We start from the raw sequence: 17,004 nt of genomic DNA on the forward strand, positions 1-17,004 counted from the left end.
TGAATTCACGTATATATATAATTAATTATTTTTTCAGGGTGTCAGCCAAGGTAGTGAAGAGTCCCTAGAGAGGCGGTCCAGTCTACCACGGATGAAAAGTTACGATGCTGTCGTTTTCGAAATTTTGCGAGTGTCTCCGGACGATTTCGCAGTAAGTTTTTTTGAACTTTTTTCTTTTTTTTTCACTCTTTATAATTTTGAATTTAGTCTGTACTCATTTGTCATCTTTATAGATGTTCACATTTGCAGCTCTAATGTTCATTAGATTGTCAGATTATTATTACTAGCACATGTATTTCAAGTAATTAAAATGGATTGTGATTGATATCATTAACAATCGGAGCAAAAAATCTCTTCTAGTATCAATGTTAATTTTGTTCTAGATTAGTTAGCAAGGTAAATTATTGTTATTTGATTTATCTGTAATGTTGACATTTTTTTCTTACTTCGTTTTGTAGAGCCAGATAACTTTAATGGATCACCCAGTTTTTAAATCCATACAGCCAGATGTAAGTTTTCAATGCTTTATATAAAGATGGAATACAGTATTTATATTCAATCCATAAGAATCATCAGTGTTTTAATATTTTCTTATAAGTCTAACAGTATTATGAAATAGCAGTAAAAATGGGGATGCATGGTTATACTTTGACAATTGATTTTATGACAAGTGAAAATCTTTGTATTGTAAGAAGATCCAATACAGAACATTGAGAACAATAGATTGTCTTTTAATTGAAGACCACAAGGAATTTGTCTGCATTTGACAGTAAATTTGGGATTCATAATGGACTATCAAAACCTTAATTTTGTGTTTTAATCTTTTCTAGGAATTAACTTCTTGTGCATGGACAACAAAAGAAAAACTAATAAAAGCCCCAAATGTGGTGGCTTTTACCAGGCGCTTCAATCATGTAAGTTTGTTTCTGCTTTTGGAAGTAAGACATTAATTAAGTAAAGTCTAGACACATGTCTTAAATGATATGAAAAATGATATGTTTTAAGGTGTATAGGACAGGGAAGTCAAAGACTTTATTGAGGTGTATGTTGTTAGGTAGCTGAAAATGAAATTTGAAAGTCTTTTGTAAGTTTGTACTTAGGGTGATTCATGATTTAAAGAATGAAAAGTCATTTTACACAAAGAACATATATACACTGGTCATAATTAATATATGATAAGACTCACAACAGAATGATGGCATTAGATGTATTTGTAATATGATTTAAAAAATAGTAAACACAATTTTAAACTTAATTAATATTTGATCGAACAATTATCTTTTCAGGTAAATTTCTGGGTACAACAAGAAATCCTCAACTGTCAGACTTTGAAAACCAGAGCAGATGTACTGGCACACTATATTAAAATTGCTAAGGTACAGTTTACTGTTAATATACGAAATGTCAGTTAAATGTCTGTTGCTTTAGTGTACATTTGTTTTAGAATAGAGGACTATAAGGAAGTTTTAATCTTTCAGAAACTCCTAGATCTAAACAATCTTCATGCTGTCATGGCAGTTATTTCAGCTCTCCAAAGTGCAGCTATCTTTCGCTTGTCCAAAACTTGGATGGTAAGTACAGGACTGGAGATACATGTGCATGTATTAATATATAAACCCTCATCAATGTGCCCAATGGGCTGTTGTATAAAAATTTCAAATTGAGGGACTGTACCTTCAAATTTCAGATGTTATCCCGAAAAGACAAAGCAACTTATGAGAAAATGGCAGACCTATTTTCAGAAAACGACAACCGACAGAGATTGCGGGACTACATGGCCAGTATTAAGTTGCCTTGCATACCCTATTTAGGTAAGCTTACATTCAAGTGTTACAAGTTACATTTTGAACACTTATCAAAGGGTTTGAAGGTAACCACAAATATGTGTCCTGTCTATACACCTGCAGATCTACAGTGTATGCACTGCAGTTGTTATTTCTGCACAATTTTTGATAAATGACACCCCTCCCAATTTAATGGTCGGTAGTTGATTTTCTAACCCCCAAACAATCTAAATATAAATGATTACGAAACAGCTGCCGGCAGTACATTTATCACATTTCTTCAGGATATGTGTGGGGAGAAGGAATTATTTTTAAGTGCTCTTTATCATTTTAATGCTTTATTATACTTTATGGATCTGGGTGTTGGAGAAAAATTACAATCATTCATTACAAAGCTATATGTATGAATAATTCTCTGTAGGTGTTATGTGGGAATAAAATCGTAAAAAATTACCCAGGCAATCTGACATGTTAGCTGTACAAGATCCCCCCAGCATACAGAAATATCAAAAACATCTGCTTAAGCAGTTAGCATGAAAAATTAAGTGTATTTTGATTTGCCTCAGAAGTGCCCTTGAATTTACGCATGTAATAAGGTCATAAAGAACTAAATGCTTTTGATGTTGAGAGTTCACTCCTAAACGATAAATCTCATTAGTACTTCATTTTGTTTTCTTCCTTTTTTGGGCAGACTTTGTTATTGGAATACTAAATCACCTCAGAGGTTTTAGAAGTATCAATCATTTGTGTTATCTGATAGAGAGTAATTGATACATCAAAAGTCCTTTATTTTAATGTGACTGTATAGCGTCCTACAAAGAATAGATTGAAATCAGTACAACAAGGCATTAAGTTTAAACTTTCAACAACAATATTTGAATTCAAGGTAAATAACAGCACACACAATAAAACATGTAGAGATACAATTTAGAGCTGTATTTACTACATGATCCTCTGGTCATTGTAAGCACTCCTGCTCTTTGTCTAATTTTAAGACGATGCCTGATATTTAAGTGTGTGTTCTCTCTGTTACAGGCCTTTACCTGTCAGATCTGATCTACATAGACGTAGCACATCCCCATTCTGGGGGCATGGAGTCACACACGCGGAGAATGCAGATGAACAACATACTACGAACCATCTCAGAGTATCAGCAGTCTAGTTATGGTAGGCTTACTATTTAATTGAATTCATATTCAATTAACAATGTAGGAAAAAACCCTTTTCTGATAATTGCATAAAAATGAAATGAGAATATTTTTTATACAGTATTTAATAGAGATGTGACTGAGTTTTTCAATACCTTTCTTTCCAGAACACCTTCCTATGTTGGATCATGTACAGAACTACCTTAAATCTGTTCGATACATTGAAGAACTCCAGAAGTTTGTTGAGGATGACAACTATAAGTAAGTCATATGATACATTGCAGAAGCAAATCCAGCGATAACTGTTATACGTAAAAATAACAAAGGATCTCCATCATTTAATGTGCTTCAAAAGAAATATTTCTAATCATAGAAAAGTAGTAGGTCAACTACTTTCTATTCTGTAAATTATGTTTATAAGGTATGTGAAGATATATAAGAATGTAAAAAATTAACCAGTGGTCTATTTTTATACAGATTGTCATTGAAAGTGGAGCCTCCGCTCCAAGGCCAGAATCTTTCCTCATCTAAGGACGACGTTCGTATCAATGTGGCTCCTCCATCACCGGCACCAGAACCCCGAAATAACATCACACACACACCAAGCTTCACCGCTACAACGTCCAAATTCCACCCCTGTCACAGAAAGACCAAAAGCTTAAACGCAAAGTGAGTTGGTGAATCTACATTATTAGAAAATCTCATGGATATTCAGTGATATAAATGGATTGGGAAACTTTAAGTCCATTACGTTTTATAAGGAAAAATTAGTTTCAGATGTACATATTATAACAACTATTTTTATTTCATTTATATTGTTAATAATTTATTTTCAGTTTTATGAGCAATGGACAGAAATCAATTGCAGAGAAAACATTTAGTCTTCCATCAAAAACTACCGCCCCATACATCCAGGGGATCCGTCATTTACTAGACGACAGTGTGTTAGAGGAGTCACCCTGTGCTTCCAGTGATGGCTCTATATGTGGAAAGATTGTGGGAGGTAGATACTTTATCCTGTTTTCTGATTTAAGTTTTCTTAAATTAATATACCATAAATAAGCTGTATTAAATGTTATTAGAATTCTAATATATACAGTTCTTTTCAATGAGAGAGGGTAGATAACTCTTCTATTAATATTGCAGATAATACTGAAACTCCTGCTGAAACAGTTTTTTCGTCATCAGATTCAGAATCCCAAAATAAAATGTAAGTAAAAGAAAAATATGAACTCTATTTATAGTGTTAAACTTAACTGAAGAGCAAGAGAGGCCATATATGACAACATAAATGATATACAGGGAAGACTTTATTTTATTTTTCCTTTGTAGAATATTCAGTAGGGATTTAACGGTAGATGATTTAAACAACTTCCAGCAAAGCATTACATGTGAAGGGTGCTTACGAAGAAAAACAATACTCAAGGATGGGAAAAAGCCAACAGTAAGTAAATAACTGCTGTGAATCATTGTTTTACTTCATAAATACATGGAGTAATTAGACCACTAAATCATTTTTCCAAATCAGATGAGATCAGAGTGAAATGAGATAATTACCCGGTTAATCAAAAGCTTCCATTGCACTTTCAGGTTGGTTCCTGGACACGGTATTGGGTGTCATTATGGGGAACATCTTTACTGTATTACCCAAACAAATCTTTACGAGGCAATGACAGATCAGCGGTAAGAAATGCCTTCCGAATTATGCTTTGAAATCAATTAAAAAGGTTTGTGTTTGGATATTTCTGTTAGATATTTGGTATAATCTTTTTCATGTTGGATTTCTTTCTGTTTATTTTCAGTTTAAGGCAGAGCCCAGTAAAATGACCTCTGTTATTGGGTGGATGGTTGTCATGGGAGACAACCCTTTACAACCAGATGCATTCCAGTTGTCAGACCCAATGAAAGGTTTGTTCTGAACCACAAATCTGTTTAACATAGTAACGACTTATGAAATGCATTTTGTAATTGTAAAAAGATATGAATGGCAACTTTTGTCTTTTCCATAAAACTGTCAAGGAAATGAGTTACTTTCTGGGGTACAAAAATTTATGAATATTTTAAAATTTGAACCTCTCAGATACCTTTCAAGCAAATTTATTTTTGATGGACTTTTATTTCATTTTGCTTGAAGTTTAATTATAAGTAATACTCTTTACAGGGAACGTATATAAATTTCGAGCAGGGTCACAGGCAGATGCATTGATGTGGTGTCGACATCTAAATGAGGCCACAAAGAGATATCAACCACAGGTATTTACCATACTTATATATCATTTTCATGTAAAACACTCATGCAATAAATATAGAAGTGTTATTTATACTGAAACATGTATTTATTTGTGCAGTTATAATATAAGAATTGCAGTTAAAATTTTATACCACACATTTTATTTGAAATTGTTGATCACCAAATTTGAATTTTTTTAAAAAATATTGAACCTTCGTTTTAGACTCCTGCCAACCTGATGTCATTTGACTGATCTTCCAAACCTACAATTGACTCTGTCTGTGATAATATGGATCTCCAAAGAGCTTGACATTGCTCAGTGTTGCCTCAGAGATTTTGCTAACTGGTTGGCAATATTCCCGGCTCATTGGATATCAAAGAGCATTGTAGGAACCTTAACCACAGGTTTCCATCTTGCCAAGGGATAGTTCAAGCCAGATAAGCCAACAGAATATTCTACAAAAAAGAAAGATATTTTGTGCCAAACACACCCATCCATGGTGGCCGGGGGTCACTCCATGCTGCTCCAAGTAAAATCTCAGTATTCTGTAGTCTGTGTAGATTGGACATTCCAAGAGGTGCAAATAAAGTGGCGTTTATTCAACACATGTCTACCTTTCAGTGCTTGATTGGAAACTCAAACAAGTTGCCATAGATTCTGCCTATTCTCACATTCCTCATTCATTTTCCTTGGAACACTTATTTTTATCTAGTCTTGCAACTATGTTCTATTTTTTCTGACATTCCAGAATTTTTTGTCTTTTATAAATTGTTATTATCTGCATGTAATTGTCCATTTTGATTAGGCTCATGAATAAGATGTCCATGATGATTTGTTTAGGTACAGGGTTTATCTTCTGTAACGCTTCTCTCTAAATATTCTGATTTTTCGTTCACAAAATTGACTACTTTTCGAGTTTCTTACCTGAAATAACTGCCACTTCCCACAATATGTACCTAGATCGACAACTTTATCCAGTGTGAATCAATGCAATTTTAGACTGCAATACCATGTGCTTTTAAACCTCTGCTTAATGAAAGGGGTACCTAGTCAGTTATATTAACTATGTAGTGTGTTTGTTGATAAGTTAATTTTTTGAAAGAGGTGTAAATTTTAAGCTTACTTTTATTGCTAAAAATTATTTTTAGAAAAATATACTATTTGTACACCATTATGTTTTATATTTGCATCCATAATTACTGACCAACTTCATTATGCTTTTATCTTGGCTGCTAATAAAATAATGAGGTGCAAATATTCATGATATAAGACAAAGCCAAATTGGAGTTAAATATTTGGATTGAATTAAGTTTCATTTTAAAAATGTTCTTGAATAGTATTTTTGCTTTTATCATTTAGGAGCTAAGTATGCAACTCAAGATTCAAAACTTTAGAGGAAATAATTGTAGAAGCAGATGCCAATTTAATTGTTTTCTTCTTGCAAGAATTTAGATGCTCAGTAGTGCTATAAATTTGTTTGAATTATTTTCTCTATAAAAGATATAAAAGGGGAAAAAATTGTGCAATAGGTTGTCTTGTTAAGTTACGTGTTGCTACAATATTTTGTCAAAAAAATGTTAAACAAAAAAAGTTCGACATTTTTGTTTGAATTTTATATTTGCTATGTGCATTACTCCTCAAGCATAATGACCATTTTAATTAATCATACCACTCATTATACATCATGTTCATAACAATAAACTACAAAATGCTCATATAAAAACAAGAAAATGCAAAAAATAATGAAATAAAAACTGTTAAATATTATTTACTGTGTTTGTTTGAATATATAGGATTGGCTCTATAATTTAGTTTGTTTGCGGAAAAAGGAATCAAAAAATAAATTGCACGCTTTATGAAAGCTGAAGGCATGTCAAATGGGAAAACTGTGAAAAAGCCTGGAAAACATCAGACTTACTGTAGCCTCAGTCTAAACTTAGATTTAGCTGTTTGAGTATGTTTGGATATTAATACGAGCCGCAGTGATCAAAAAGTTCACGAACTAATTGAATAACTTCCATAAAAGAAACAATATATGGTTTCAGTGTTGATTATATTTGAAATTAGTCCCCTCCAATTTTAATGCACATCTGCCACCGTTCTACTCATGAGCGAATCACGTGATATAGGCCGTCACGTGACCCCCTCCGTAGCGTTCTGTCACAAATTTCTGAGTTTTGTATTTCTTTCCGTGTAAGTTAATTTTTATAACAAGAACAGTTCATTTGTCAGAATGGTCAATTCTCGGCAACGGAATGTGTGGATAAGAATATCCTTTCCAAATATAAACATGGCGGCCATCAAAACCCAAATCCTCTGTCTCTCGAGAGACGTTTATTCAAGGTGGAAAGAGAATGTGTGCCTCCTTTTGATCATATCTAATATGTTTTAAATCCAAAGTAAACGATATCTTAGGAATTTAATAATTATATTATTGTTGAAATATTCAGCTATTTTACAAAGTGTAATTTGGAGGTCTTTGATAGAAAATTGCTTAATTAAAAACACATTTCAAACTTGCTTTCACTGGGCAAAATGAAAGGTATCATTTTTAACCAACTGCCTTCCTTCACTAAAACGACCAATCCAATCATTGATTAAATTCATTGGAAGTCATTTGTCTTAATAAACTGTGTGCAAATTATTATACGCTACTTCAAAGGGATTTCTAAGATATACCATAAATTTTATAGTCTTTTGTTGAACAAGTGCGACTAAGAAAACCATTTTTCGTCACAAGTGACCTACATAGTGACATCATTTACACATTGTGACGTCACAAACAAATAGCAAAATTTTATACATCATATGCTATTTATAGAAATTGTTTATGGCTATGTGTGTACCAATTTATTTTCTAATCTGAATTGTGGTTTTGTAGATATAGAGATAGTTCGCGAACTTTTTGATCACCCCTCGTATGCCTTATTTAACTATAATTTATACTTTTTGAGGATGCATCTGCATTAAGGTAAGTCACTCGTCAGCTTTTTAGAAAACTTCACGCTGAAGCTTTTACTTCAAAACTACTTATTAAAATTCAATTTTTATAACATATTTAAATTCAATAATGTAAATTTTTAAACATTTTCAAAAATCTACAAAGAAGCAAGATTTATGAGGGACTATTTCTTTTGGTGGAAGGATATTTAGCAGAAAATTCTGCAAATCTGCACATTTATAAAATTTAATGTAATGGAAATTTAACCTCACATACTTTTACTCGGAGAATATTTTCCGTTTTGATATTGCTAAAAATATTAAATATAGGTCTTAATTTATATTTTTAGACTAAGTTTTACACCTTCCCTCTACAAACTTTTTGAAAATATATTAAAGAAGTCAAGATCAAATTTATGAAAATCACATATTTTGACAAATATTTCAAAATTAACATCACTGACCCCAACATTTTCTTTCGTTATTTTAAACTACTCGATACTTGTAACTGATCAGCACTAAAGTCGTAAAAAGTTTGATATAAGAAATTTTTTTATTGCCTATTAAGTTTTTTAATACCCCAAAAATGTTATTTTTTAGTGCAAAAAGGTCACATAATAATTTTCGCGCATTAATTTGCAAGATTTGTTTAATGATAAATATTATTCAAACTATTTTACGTAAAATAAGATTATATTTATTGCCATGCTTACATTTGATCAAATATAATAAGGGTTAAAGTAATTAACCAAAAAGATGAAATTTTAGTGCAAAAAGGTCAACATAAATGTACCGTAGATCAGTAGGATACACACTGACCCCCTATTTTCTTTGCAATTTTTAGTTACACTTTATGAGTACTTATCCAAAATATACTTCTTAAAAAATCCTTGATATAACAAATTTCAGGAGTGACTTACCTTAATATGACTTTATTGGTATTCCAGAAGGTTTTTGAAGACTTACCATAGCCCAGAATCAAGTTTTGATTAAACTTTAATCTTCACTACCTGAGGATGCTTCCTTATCAATAAGAATTCAATAATCAAGGCTTTGCTGCTCATAAGAAGAGTCTTTCTATCATATTCCTGTGTTAAAAGTAATTCCCGTTGGTTCTGCATTACCCTTTAACAAACATATCTAAACAACTGAAGATGCTTCCGTATACAAGTACTAGTATGCCTTAAATGGCTTGCTGTTCTTAGATATTTTTAAATATTTTTTCCCAATATGCTCCTTGCCTATGTTGACTTCACACTAGCTCCAGGGACTGTTTTCAAACACTTTCTACATTACCTACCGATGCTTTCTTATTAATGTGAGTACAATAATCATGGCTATGCTGTTTTTCATCAGAGATTTTTAAAGACATTTTTCCCTACTAGATATATTTCTATAAAACTTAAATTGCCAAAATGTGGACCAACCATACCTGTGGTGATTATGATTTGATCAAACTTCAAGTAAGCAGCAGATCTGTATCTCTCTGGTCTGAACAAAATTGGGATGGACGACCATCCCCATTTTTTTTCAGACCAGAGTTACAGGTCTTGAGATATGAATTGGAATCATAACTTTGTTTTTTGAGATTTTTCCCCCAGATATTAATGTGAAGAACTTGAATCACTCACAGTGACCCCATCCTCCCATGGTTTAATGATTTCTACACTACCCGAAGTTTTTTTTTCCCTATGACTATTTCCTATAATGGCTTTGCTATTCTTGAAGATTAAATTAATTATCACTAGATGTAAAACATTGACCGCCTTATGTGGCTTTGCCCTTGCCCGAGGATAATGATTGAACAAATCTGAATTTAAACGTGCATGGACACAGATTTGAAGTTAATATTTTCTGTATAATATCACGAATTATACATTTTAAATTTTTAATAGCATTTTACACAAAAATATATTAAAAATTTTATTTCATCTACAAGTTATTGAAACTTCAAATTTTTGGATGGGTTCGATTAACCCACCCTTGCACTCTCACAAATTTCAATTTAATAAACGTTTATTCTTAAAACTTTGAAAAGTGGCAATCTTGTTGTGTATTAGTGAAAAATATTAAAACTTTAATCCAGAAAAATAATCATATTCAGAGTAAAAATGTTAGAAAGCAAAACCCCTTCACAAGTATCGTCATTCCGCGTTAAGTATTGTGTACAGAGTTTAGCAAATTGACCACGCCCGTGAAACGTACACAGTTTTTGTAAACAGGGCACGAGCTCTGTTATTGTTGATGTTTACGATTCACCGGGTGCTTTCAATTGTTAAAGTCTCCTTACCACAACTGCACGAACTGACAATATACTGTATGTATGTTTTGCTTTCGAACATTTCTACTCAGAATTTTCTGGATTATAGTTTTAATATTTTTCATTTATACACAACAAGATTGCCACTTTTCCAATGTATTAAGAATAAAATTAAGATTTGTGACAGTGCAAGGATGTGTCAATCAAACCCGTCTAAAAAATTTTAAGTTTTAATAACTTTTAGATGAAATAAGATTTTAAATATATTTTTGTGTGAAATGCTATTAAAATATATGTCGTAATATAATACGGAAAATATTAACTTCAAATCTGTGTCCATGCACCTTTAATCCATGCACTTTAATAAAGTTTTTATACAAGTTAAACCATTTTTTTGCCCAATGGACCGAAGAAATTTTTATAAAAGATATTAAAAAAATTTTGGTAGTTCTTATTACATATATGTACCTCCCCTGAAAGAAGTCATGATCCTCACTTGAACAAACTGGAATTCTTTTCACCAAAGGATTCTTTGTGGTAAGTTTGGTTGACATTAGCCCATTACTTTGAAAAGAAGTCGAAAAAGTGAAAGTTTTTATCAGAAAAATTTCGATCAGAAAACTTTCTTTCAGGAGCCTTTGGCTTAGGTGAACTAAAACAGATAACTGGCAAGGATTAACCTTTCTGTTTGCGAGTTATTTCTATTTTTACCAACAGAAATTCATTGGCATGTATGATGGTAGAAAAAATTAATAATTATACTTTTAGGCTTTCGTACATTTACATGTGTATTTCCAAACTGAAAGTAGACAACTGACAACTCAACTAAAAATGGCTGAATTAACTGCAAGAACGCTTGGTATCTTTTGTGATTGTGTCGATATTTTGATACAGGAACACGAACCAACAAAGACAGTGTTTGAAATAATAAGATCACGAATGGTACGATTTGTAGAAATACTGAAAGAAAAGTCAAAAGGCGAGGGAGACGTGGCACAAACTGGAAGTTCCTATGATGGCCTTCATTTAAGCAGACTGCTACAGTTATCGTCTGGAAAGAACGTTTTTTATCCGCCGATCGATTTTGATTTCATGATGACTTACGTAAACTACAGAATTCTTGACAAGTCTGATGACGAACCCGGAGATAACGAATTGAAACCGTTGGTGGAAGCTTCAAAAGATTTCGCAATTATGGTCCCTTCGTCGTTTCCAGGGTATGTTAAATTACTAATAACCGAAAATGGAAGGAAACTTATCAAGAAACCAAAGTGTGAATTTGAAAAACATATTACCAAAGACGGTTACATTCCAAATTTTGTGTTTAAAACAAAATTGTTCCCAGAACAATATGATAAGGTCGAGGTTCTCTATGAGCGCGAAAAATCAAAATACGTCACATCCGGTCCAGCGTTGTCCGACTACAGTCATGAATCGGATGGATATTCCTACGACTTTGTTCATTCTTTTCCATGTTTAACATGGCCTAACGTTGCTATTAACTGGACTCGTCGAAAGAAGCCTACAGGATGGCCATCAAACGATATGATCAAGGAGATAATCAAAGGTATAGTCAATTATGCAGCCTATAATCAATATTGCGGTAAATTTTCCCTTTTCTACCACTTTGAGAATGTATAACTATTGTTCGCATGGACCACAGTATTTTAGGTCAAAAGTCTGGCTACGCTCCCAGTAAATTAAATTTGGGATTAAAAATGGATTGACTTTTCCGATTTGAACTTGAGTAGGAGATTAGAGCTTTTTGTGCCAAAGTATTTAAAGAACTTGTTAAATCACATTGCCGCTGAACTTCTCACTCTGGGCTGTGGCTGTGATATTTTGCACAAGGTCGATATGTCTTTCGTTTTACAATAAAACTGTATGCCATAAAGTCATTATTTCTGCAAAGAAAAAATGTTGGAAACAACTGCAACAAATTAAATAAAGAGTAACACTTGAGCTATCATTGATGAAATATATAATGGAAATAACGAACCGTATTAAAGCTCAAAAGTTCATCAATACAAAATTTGAAGCAGATCAAACACAAACATCCAAAACATCAGAGTTGGGATCAAATGCCATGGAGGAGTGGGCACCTCTTGCTGACCAGTCACACCCACTGTGTGGTCCTTGTAATATCCGTCGAAAAATAATGGTCTAACAATTAGTATGAAAAACGTCAGTCAGTATTTGACTTAATGATAGATTTTATTTGCCGTCGAGGTCATTGTATCGACCATAGAACTTACGAAATGATGAATTCTTGTTTCGTCAACTTGTTTGTCAATAACTTACCTTTTAGTGCTTGAAAAGTAATGTCTCATTTTATTGCTTTGATTGACATGCACGTTATTTCTCTTGATACTGAATTAAGTCGGAGTACTTATATGCTCGATGTTTTCAGATGGGTGTGGCGTAGTTCCCACTGGGCATCACTTAAGTGGAGAGGCGGATCTTGAATGGAGAATTTCCTACAATTCAGCAGAAAGAAAGTTATCTCGTTCACTGTCCTCTCGACAACGATCTTGCTATTCATTGGTGAAATTCCTATTGAAAACGGGACTTAGCCAGACCGCTATTCTGACGTCATACCACGTCAAAAATATCATGTTTTGGTATTGCGAGCAAATGTATGGAGTTGATGAGTGGACAGAAGAGCTTCAAGGAAAGCGAATTCTTGATTTTATTGATTACATTATAATTTGTCTGACTAATTACAACATTCCTCAATATTTCCATCCTCCAAATAATCTGATAGTTCACAGATCAAAGGACGACATCGACAAAACACGCAAAGAAGTCGTCCTGGTCAAAGAAAGAATTTTTCAAACCTTTGTTCTGACATTATGCAAGCAACAGGTTTTTGATGAAATAAACTTGAAGGGGGTATCAGAGCGCGGAGAGGTGGGGAACATGCTTCTACTGTATACTACATTTGTACAAGTTTTGTATAAGCTTGGATTTCTGAATATTCAGCAGCCAATCGCCGAAAGATGTTTTCATAACGTTGTTTCTCTCAACAGAAGTGTTCGTACGCTTGTAAAGGTTGCTTCTCCTGCCTTCTCTGCGCAGTCCGTACCAGAATTACTTAAACCTTTTGGTCTGGCATACATGCAGTCTGGGGAGACGGAAAATGCTTTAGCTGTGTATGAAATCATGGTACGAACTGACAGAACAACAGTAGAGGCAGACTACCCAGAGGTTTTTACAAACATTGGTTGTTTATACAATTTGAAATATAGCACCTCAAAGAGTAAAAACGACAGAAGTACTTTTCTAGCACGAGCAGAAGACAATTTTCAGAAAGCATTAGGACTGATTAAGGACTCCCCAAGCCTACATACAGCGTACGGAAGCTTTTTGCTGCACTCTAAATCCAATACAAAACTAGTGCTAATTGTAACGGGGACCGTTACAGATGTTCCCCAAACGCTCCCCAACTCCCTTTTGGTGCCATATCCCCTGTAAGAATTATTAAATAAGACAAACTCGACGCATTTGAGACTTTAACAACGTTTACCCAGAAGTGTACCAAGTTCATTCAAATTTTAGCATTGCACGCGTGTGCGTGTGAATGCATGTGCGTAATGACCATATCATATTGTCTACACAATCTATTTATTTTAATATAGTAAATATTAAAGTATTTAATCCAAAAGTATTAAAAAATACGCTCATTCAAGTGTATTTTTTATTTTACTTATTTCACGTGCACGCACGTGCATACATGAGCATGGTGACAATACCCTCTTGTAGAAGTCCATTACATCTATCTATATTCTAAATCCCACCCCGTTTGGTTGAAAACCAAGGGAGTTATAGCTGTTTAAAGTTTCAGCCAATCAGATTGCAGCACATGTACACGCACGTGTATGCATGTGCGTGCTAACCATACCTTCTTGTAGAGGTCTATTATATCTATCTATGTTCCAAATCCCATCCTGTTTGGTTGAAAATCAAGGGAGTTATAGCTATTTAAAGTTTAAGCCAATCAGATTGTAGCGCACGTGCATGCACGTGTTTTCATGATAATTGCTATATATCATGTTGTAGGATATCCTACTGTATGGCTATGTTCAAAATTTCAAGGGATTTCGTCAAAAAACAAGAAAGATATAGAGACTTTAGTTTCAGCCAATCAGAGCGAAGTGCACGTGCATGCGCGTGAGATCTTGCAATTTTGACCATGTCATATTGTCTATGCTACTAATATATCCTTATATTATGAGTTTCAAAGCATTTCATCAAAAATGTAAAAAGCTATGCCTATATCAATAAAATCGGTCATTTCACAAGTTGCACGTGCACGCTCTTGCAAGCACGTGCGCGCAAAATGACCTTCGTTCCGCAAATCTACATAACATGCCTACTAACCCTAAAAAGGTTTTACCTAAGTCGGATGTGTAGTTTACAAGATCACTCCCGGACAAATAAGTACCCAGGAAGAAGAAAAATAATAATAATAATAAGAAACAGAGTAAAAACAATATGTTCCCCAACTTCGTTTGGGGAACATAATTAGCAATTAAACAATTTCGGGCATCCCTTGCTATTTCAAAACCGCGGGCAGAGGACGATATGATAGTACAGGTTGAGTTACCTAGTCAGTCAGAAGTTAAACCATTAAAGGCAAACATGGCCGGGAAAGTAGCTTCCTGCTATATGCTCTGTGACTGCCTGATTAAGTCAGACGATATTTACGAAGCAAGACGGGTAGCATCGTTACTAGAAAGGATCGTAGAAACATCTCCGGTGAAACAAAAACAGTCTGATTTGCAAATTTGTTCCATTGTGTATGAAAGATGTGGTTTGCATGTGAAAGCAGAATTGGTAAAGAACGAGTCGAAAAAGTACGCTGGCATGTAGATTTGGAGAAAATAGCAATATGACGTCACGGCTTACTCCTGTATATGTACGTCCAGCGAATATCGGAACAAAATGTATTTTCATTCAGACTGAAAAGGAAACAAACTTTCTGAGATAGTTTCTGCAAAGTGAATGGGTTGGATATGAAGGTTTAACGTTCCTGTGGCGGTTACATTGGGAACGCTGTTTCTGACCTCCACAGAGATGTTTTGCAAGAAATCCATGACAGGACTCTCCAACAAAACATAGACTTTTTATGATGAAATACAATTATACATTATGTACTCAGAACTAAATACTCTCAATGAAATATATGGAGAGAACTAATAGTATTCAAGCTTAAAAGTTCATTCAAACAATACAATTCAGGAGTAAAGAAAACACAGATCTCTAAAATATCAGAAGTGGAGCAGGTGCCATGAAGAAGCGATTATCTTATGCCGACTGGTTACACCCACCGTGTGCTCCTTGTCATGAGCGGGAAATAACGGAAACATTCATCGACAATTCGATGTTTAAATAACGGTCTAACAATTAGTACGATAAACGTCAGTCAGCATTCGACTTAATGATAGATTGTACGTGTTTTTGTTGACAAGGTTATTTTTCTACCAATGAACTCTTTAAGAGAGATTATTTCTATTCTTGTTTCATCAACTTGTTCGTCAATAACTTACCATATGATAGGAATGTGTTCATACCCAGAGCATGTTAACGTTTTTGCATATTGAATCAACTGATAAATACAAACCCTGATGCAGGTGATAAGAGTATTTTGCCACACAAGTAAGGGAAGTTGACGAATGAAAAGCCAATAAGGCATAAAGTTTTGTTATGAGGTTAACATTGACGTCTTCTGGTAAAATATCTTCATATGGAATTATTTCAACCTCACTGGGTGTATATCGTGTCGATATATGAATGGAAATAACTACATATACTGAGTATTGTTCATTGATTAATAATCAATAATGAAGTAAAACATATGCAAATGGTAAACTACAGGTGACTCTCGATGGCTCGAACTCCGATCTCTCGAAGTTCTCGATCTCTCGAAGTGAACCTCCGGTCCCGTTTTTTTCCTTTATATAATTAAGCAAATTTACTCCTGATCTCTCGAACTTCTATTTCTCGAAGTTCTCTTTCTCTCGAACCAAAATCTTGGTCCCCTTACACATATTTCATTGAATTTTACTCTCAATCTCTCGAAGTTTTGATTGCGCGTTTATACGCGCCAATCAAACGTTAAATTGATGCAGTCTGGACTTACCTGAAAACAATGAACGCCTTAGGCTGGAATGGAGGTGTTAATTGGGTGTTTACATAGATGACACTACACCTATGGGTCGTCCGTGTTTTGATATAATTAATTGGTTTATTAATTACAGGGTAGATAATAAACAAATTCACAACTTATTTTGAATTGAAACTGAGACGATAATTTTTAGAAATTTAATTTATAGATGTTCGTTTCAGTAAGTTCCGATAGACTATGAACTTTTATTATGATTAAATAGAGTCTAAATAATTCCAGAATGGCAAATATTGCACAAGAAAATTCCTTTCTCAAGGACTGATTACCGATTAAGAAAAATCTGGTGAACACTGACGAAGGACCCGATCAAGCCACGGAATAGCCAAACCGAGAATTAATATTGCTATTCGGGTTTCATGTTATCATGAAATAAGAACAAATAAATACTGAAACCTTAGAAATTCGTTTTATTTATTCGAAATACAATCATTGTTGTTGATATCACGTAAATTAG

General features: G+C 33.8%; 2 protein-coding genes across 11 annotated transcripts in view; both read left to right on the forward strand.

Annotated features, from left to right (window-relative positions):
* Window positions 1-6,930, forward strand: part of LOC134263689 (ras-specific guanine nucleotide-releasing factor RalGPS1-like) — a 36,814-nt gene extending 29,884 nt beyond the window's left edge. For all 10 annotated transcript variants that reach the window (XM_062746056.1, XM_062746061.1, XM_062746058.1 and 7 more), the window contains 16 exons: window positions 38-151; window positions 459-509; window positions 831-914; window positions 1,287-1,376; window positions 1,479-1,571; window positions 1,688-1,811; window positions 2,820-2,951; window positions 3,100-3,193; window positions 3,410-3,601; window positions 3,769-3,935; window positions 4,079-4,142; window positions 4,265-4,376; window positions 4,523-4,615; window positions 4,735-4,840; window positions 5,094-5,185; window positions 5,386-6,930. In XM_062746056.1, the coding sequence (XP_062602040.1) occupies window positions 38-151; window positions 459-509; window positions 831-914; window positions 1,287-1,376; window positions 1,479-1,571; window positions 1,688-1,811; window positions 2,820-2,951; window positions 3,100-3,193; window positions 3,410-3,601; window positions 3,769-3,935; window positions 4,079-4,142; window positions 4,265-4,376; window positions 4,523-4,615; window positions 4,735-4,840; window positions 5,094-5,185; window positions 5,386-5,415 (1,638 nt within the window). In that variant the 3' untranslated portion in view covers window positions 5,416-6,930. The remainder of the gene's footprint in view (window positions 1-37; window positions 152-458; window positions 510-830; window positions 915-1,286; window positions 1,377-1,478; window positions 1,572-1,687; window positions 1,812-2,819; window positions 2,952-3,099; window positions 3,194-3,409; window positions 3,602-3,768; window positions 3,936-4,078; window positions 4,143-4,264; window positions 4,377-4,522; window positions 4,616-4,734; window positions 4,841-5,093; window positions 5,186-5,385) is intronic.
* Window positions 6,931-11,157: 4,227 nt separating this feature from the next.
* Window positions 11,158-15,235, forward strand: LOC134263699 (uncharacterized). The gene is made up of 3 exons (XM_062746082.1): window positions 11,158-11,930; window positions 12,774-13,768; window positions 14,999-15,235. Exons 1-3 carry the CDS (start codon window positions 11,195-11,197, stop codon window positions 15,233-15,235), a joined length of 1,968 nt encoding a protein of 655 aa, XP_062602066.1. The 5' UTR covers window positions 11,158-11,194.
* Window positions 15,236-17,004: the final 1,769 nt, after the last annotated feature.

Source organism: Saccostrea cucullata, unplaced genomic scaffold (assembly GCF_032062105.1).
Source record: "Saccostrea cucullata isolate Sc308-1 unplaced genomic scaffold, CSIRO_AGI_Scuc_v1 ctg648, whole genome shotgun sequence".
Lineage (NCBI taxonomy): Eukaryota > Metazoa > Mollusca > Bivalvia > Ostreida > Ostreidae > Saccostrea > Saccostrea cuccullata.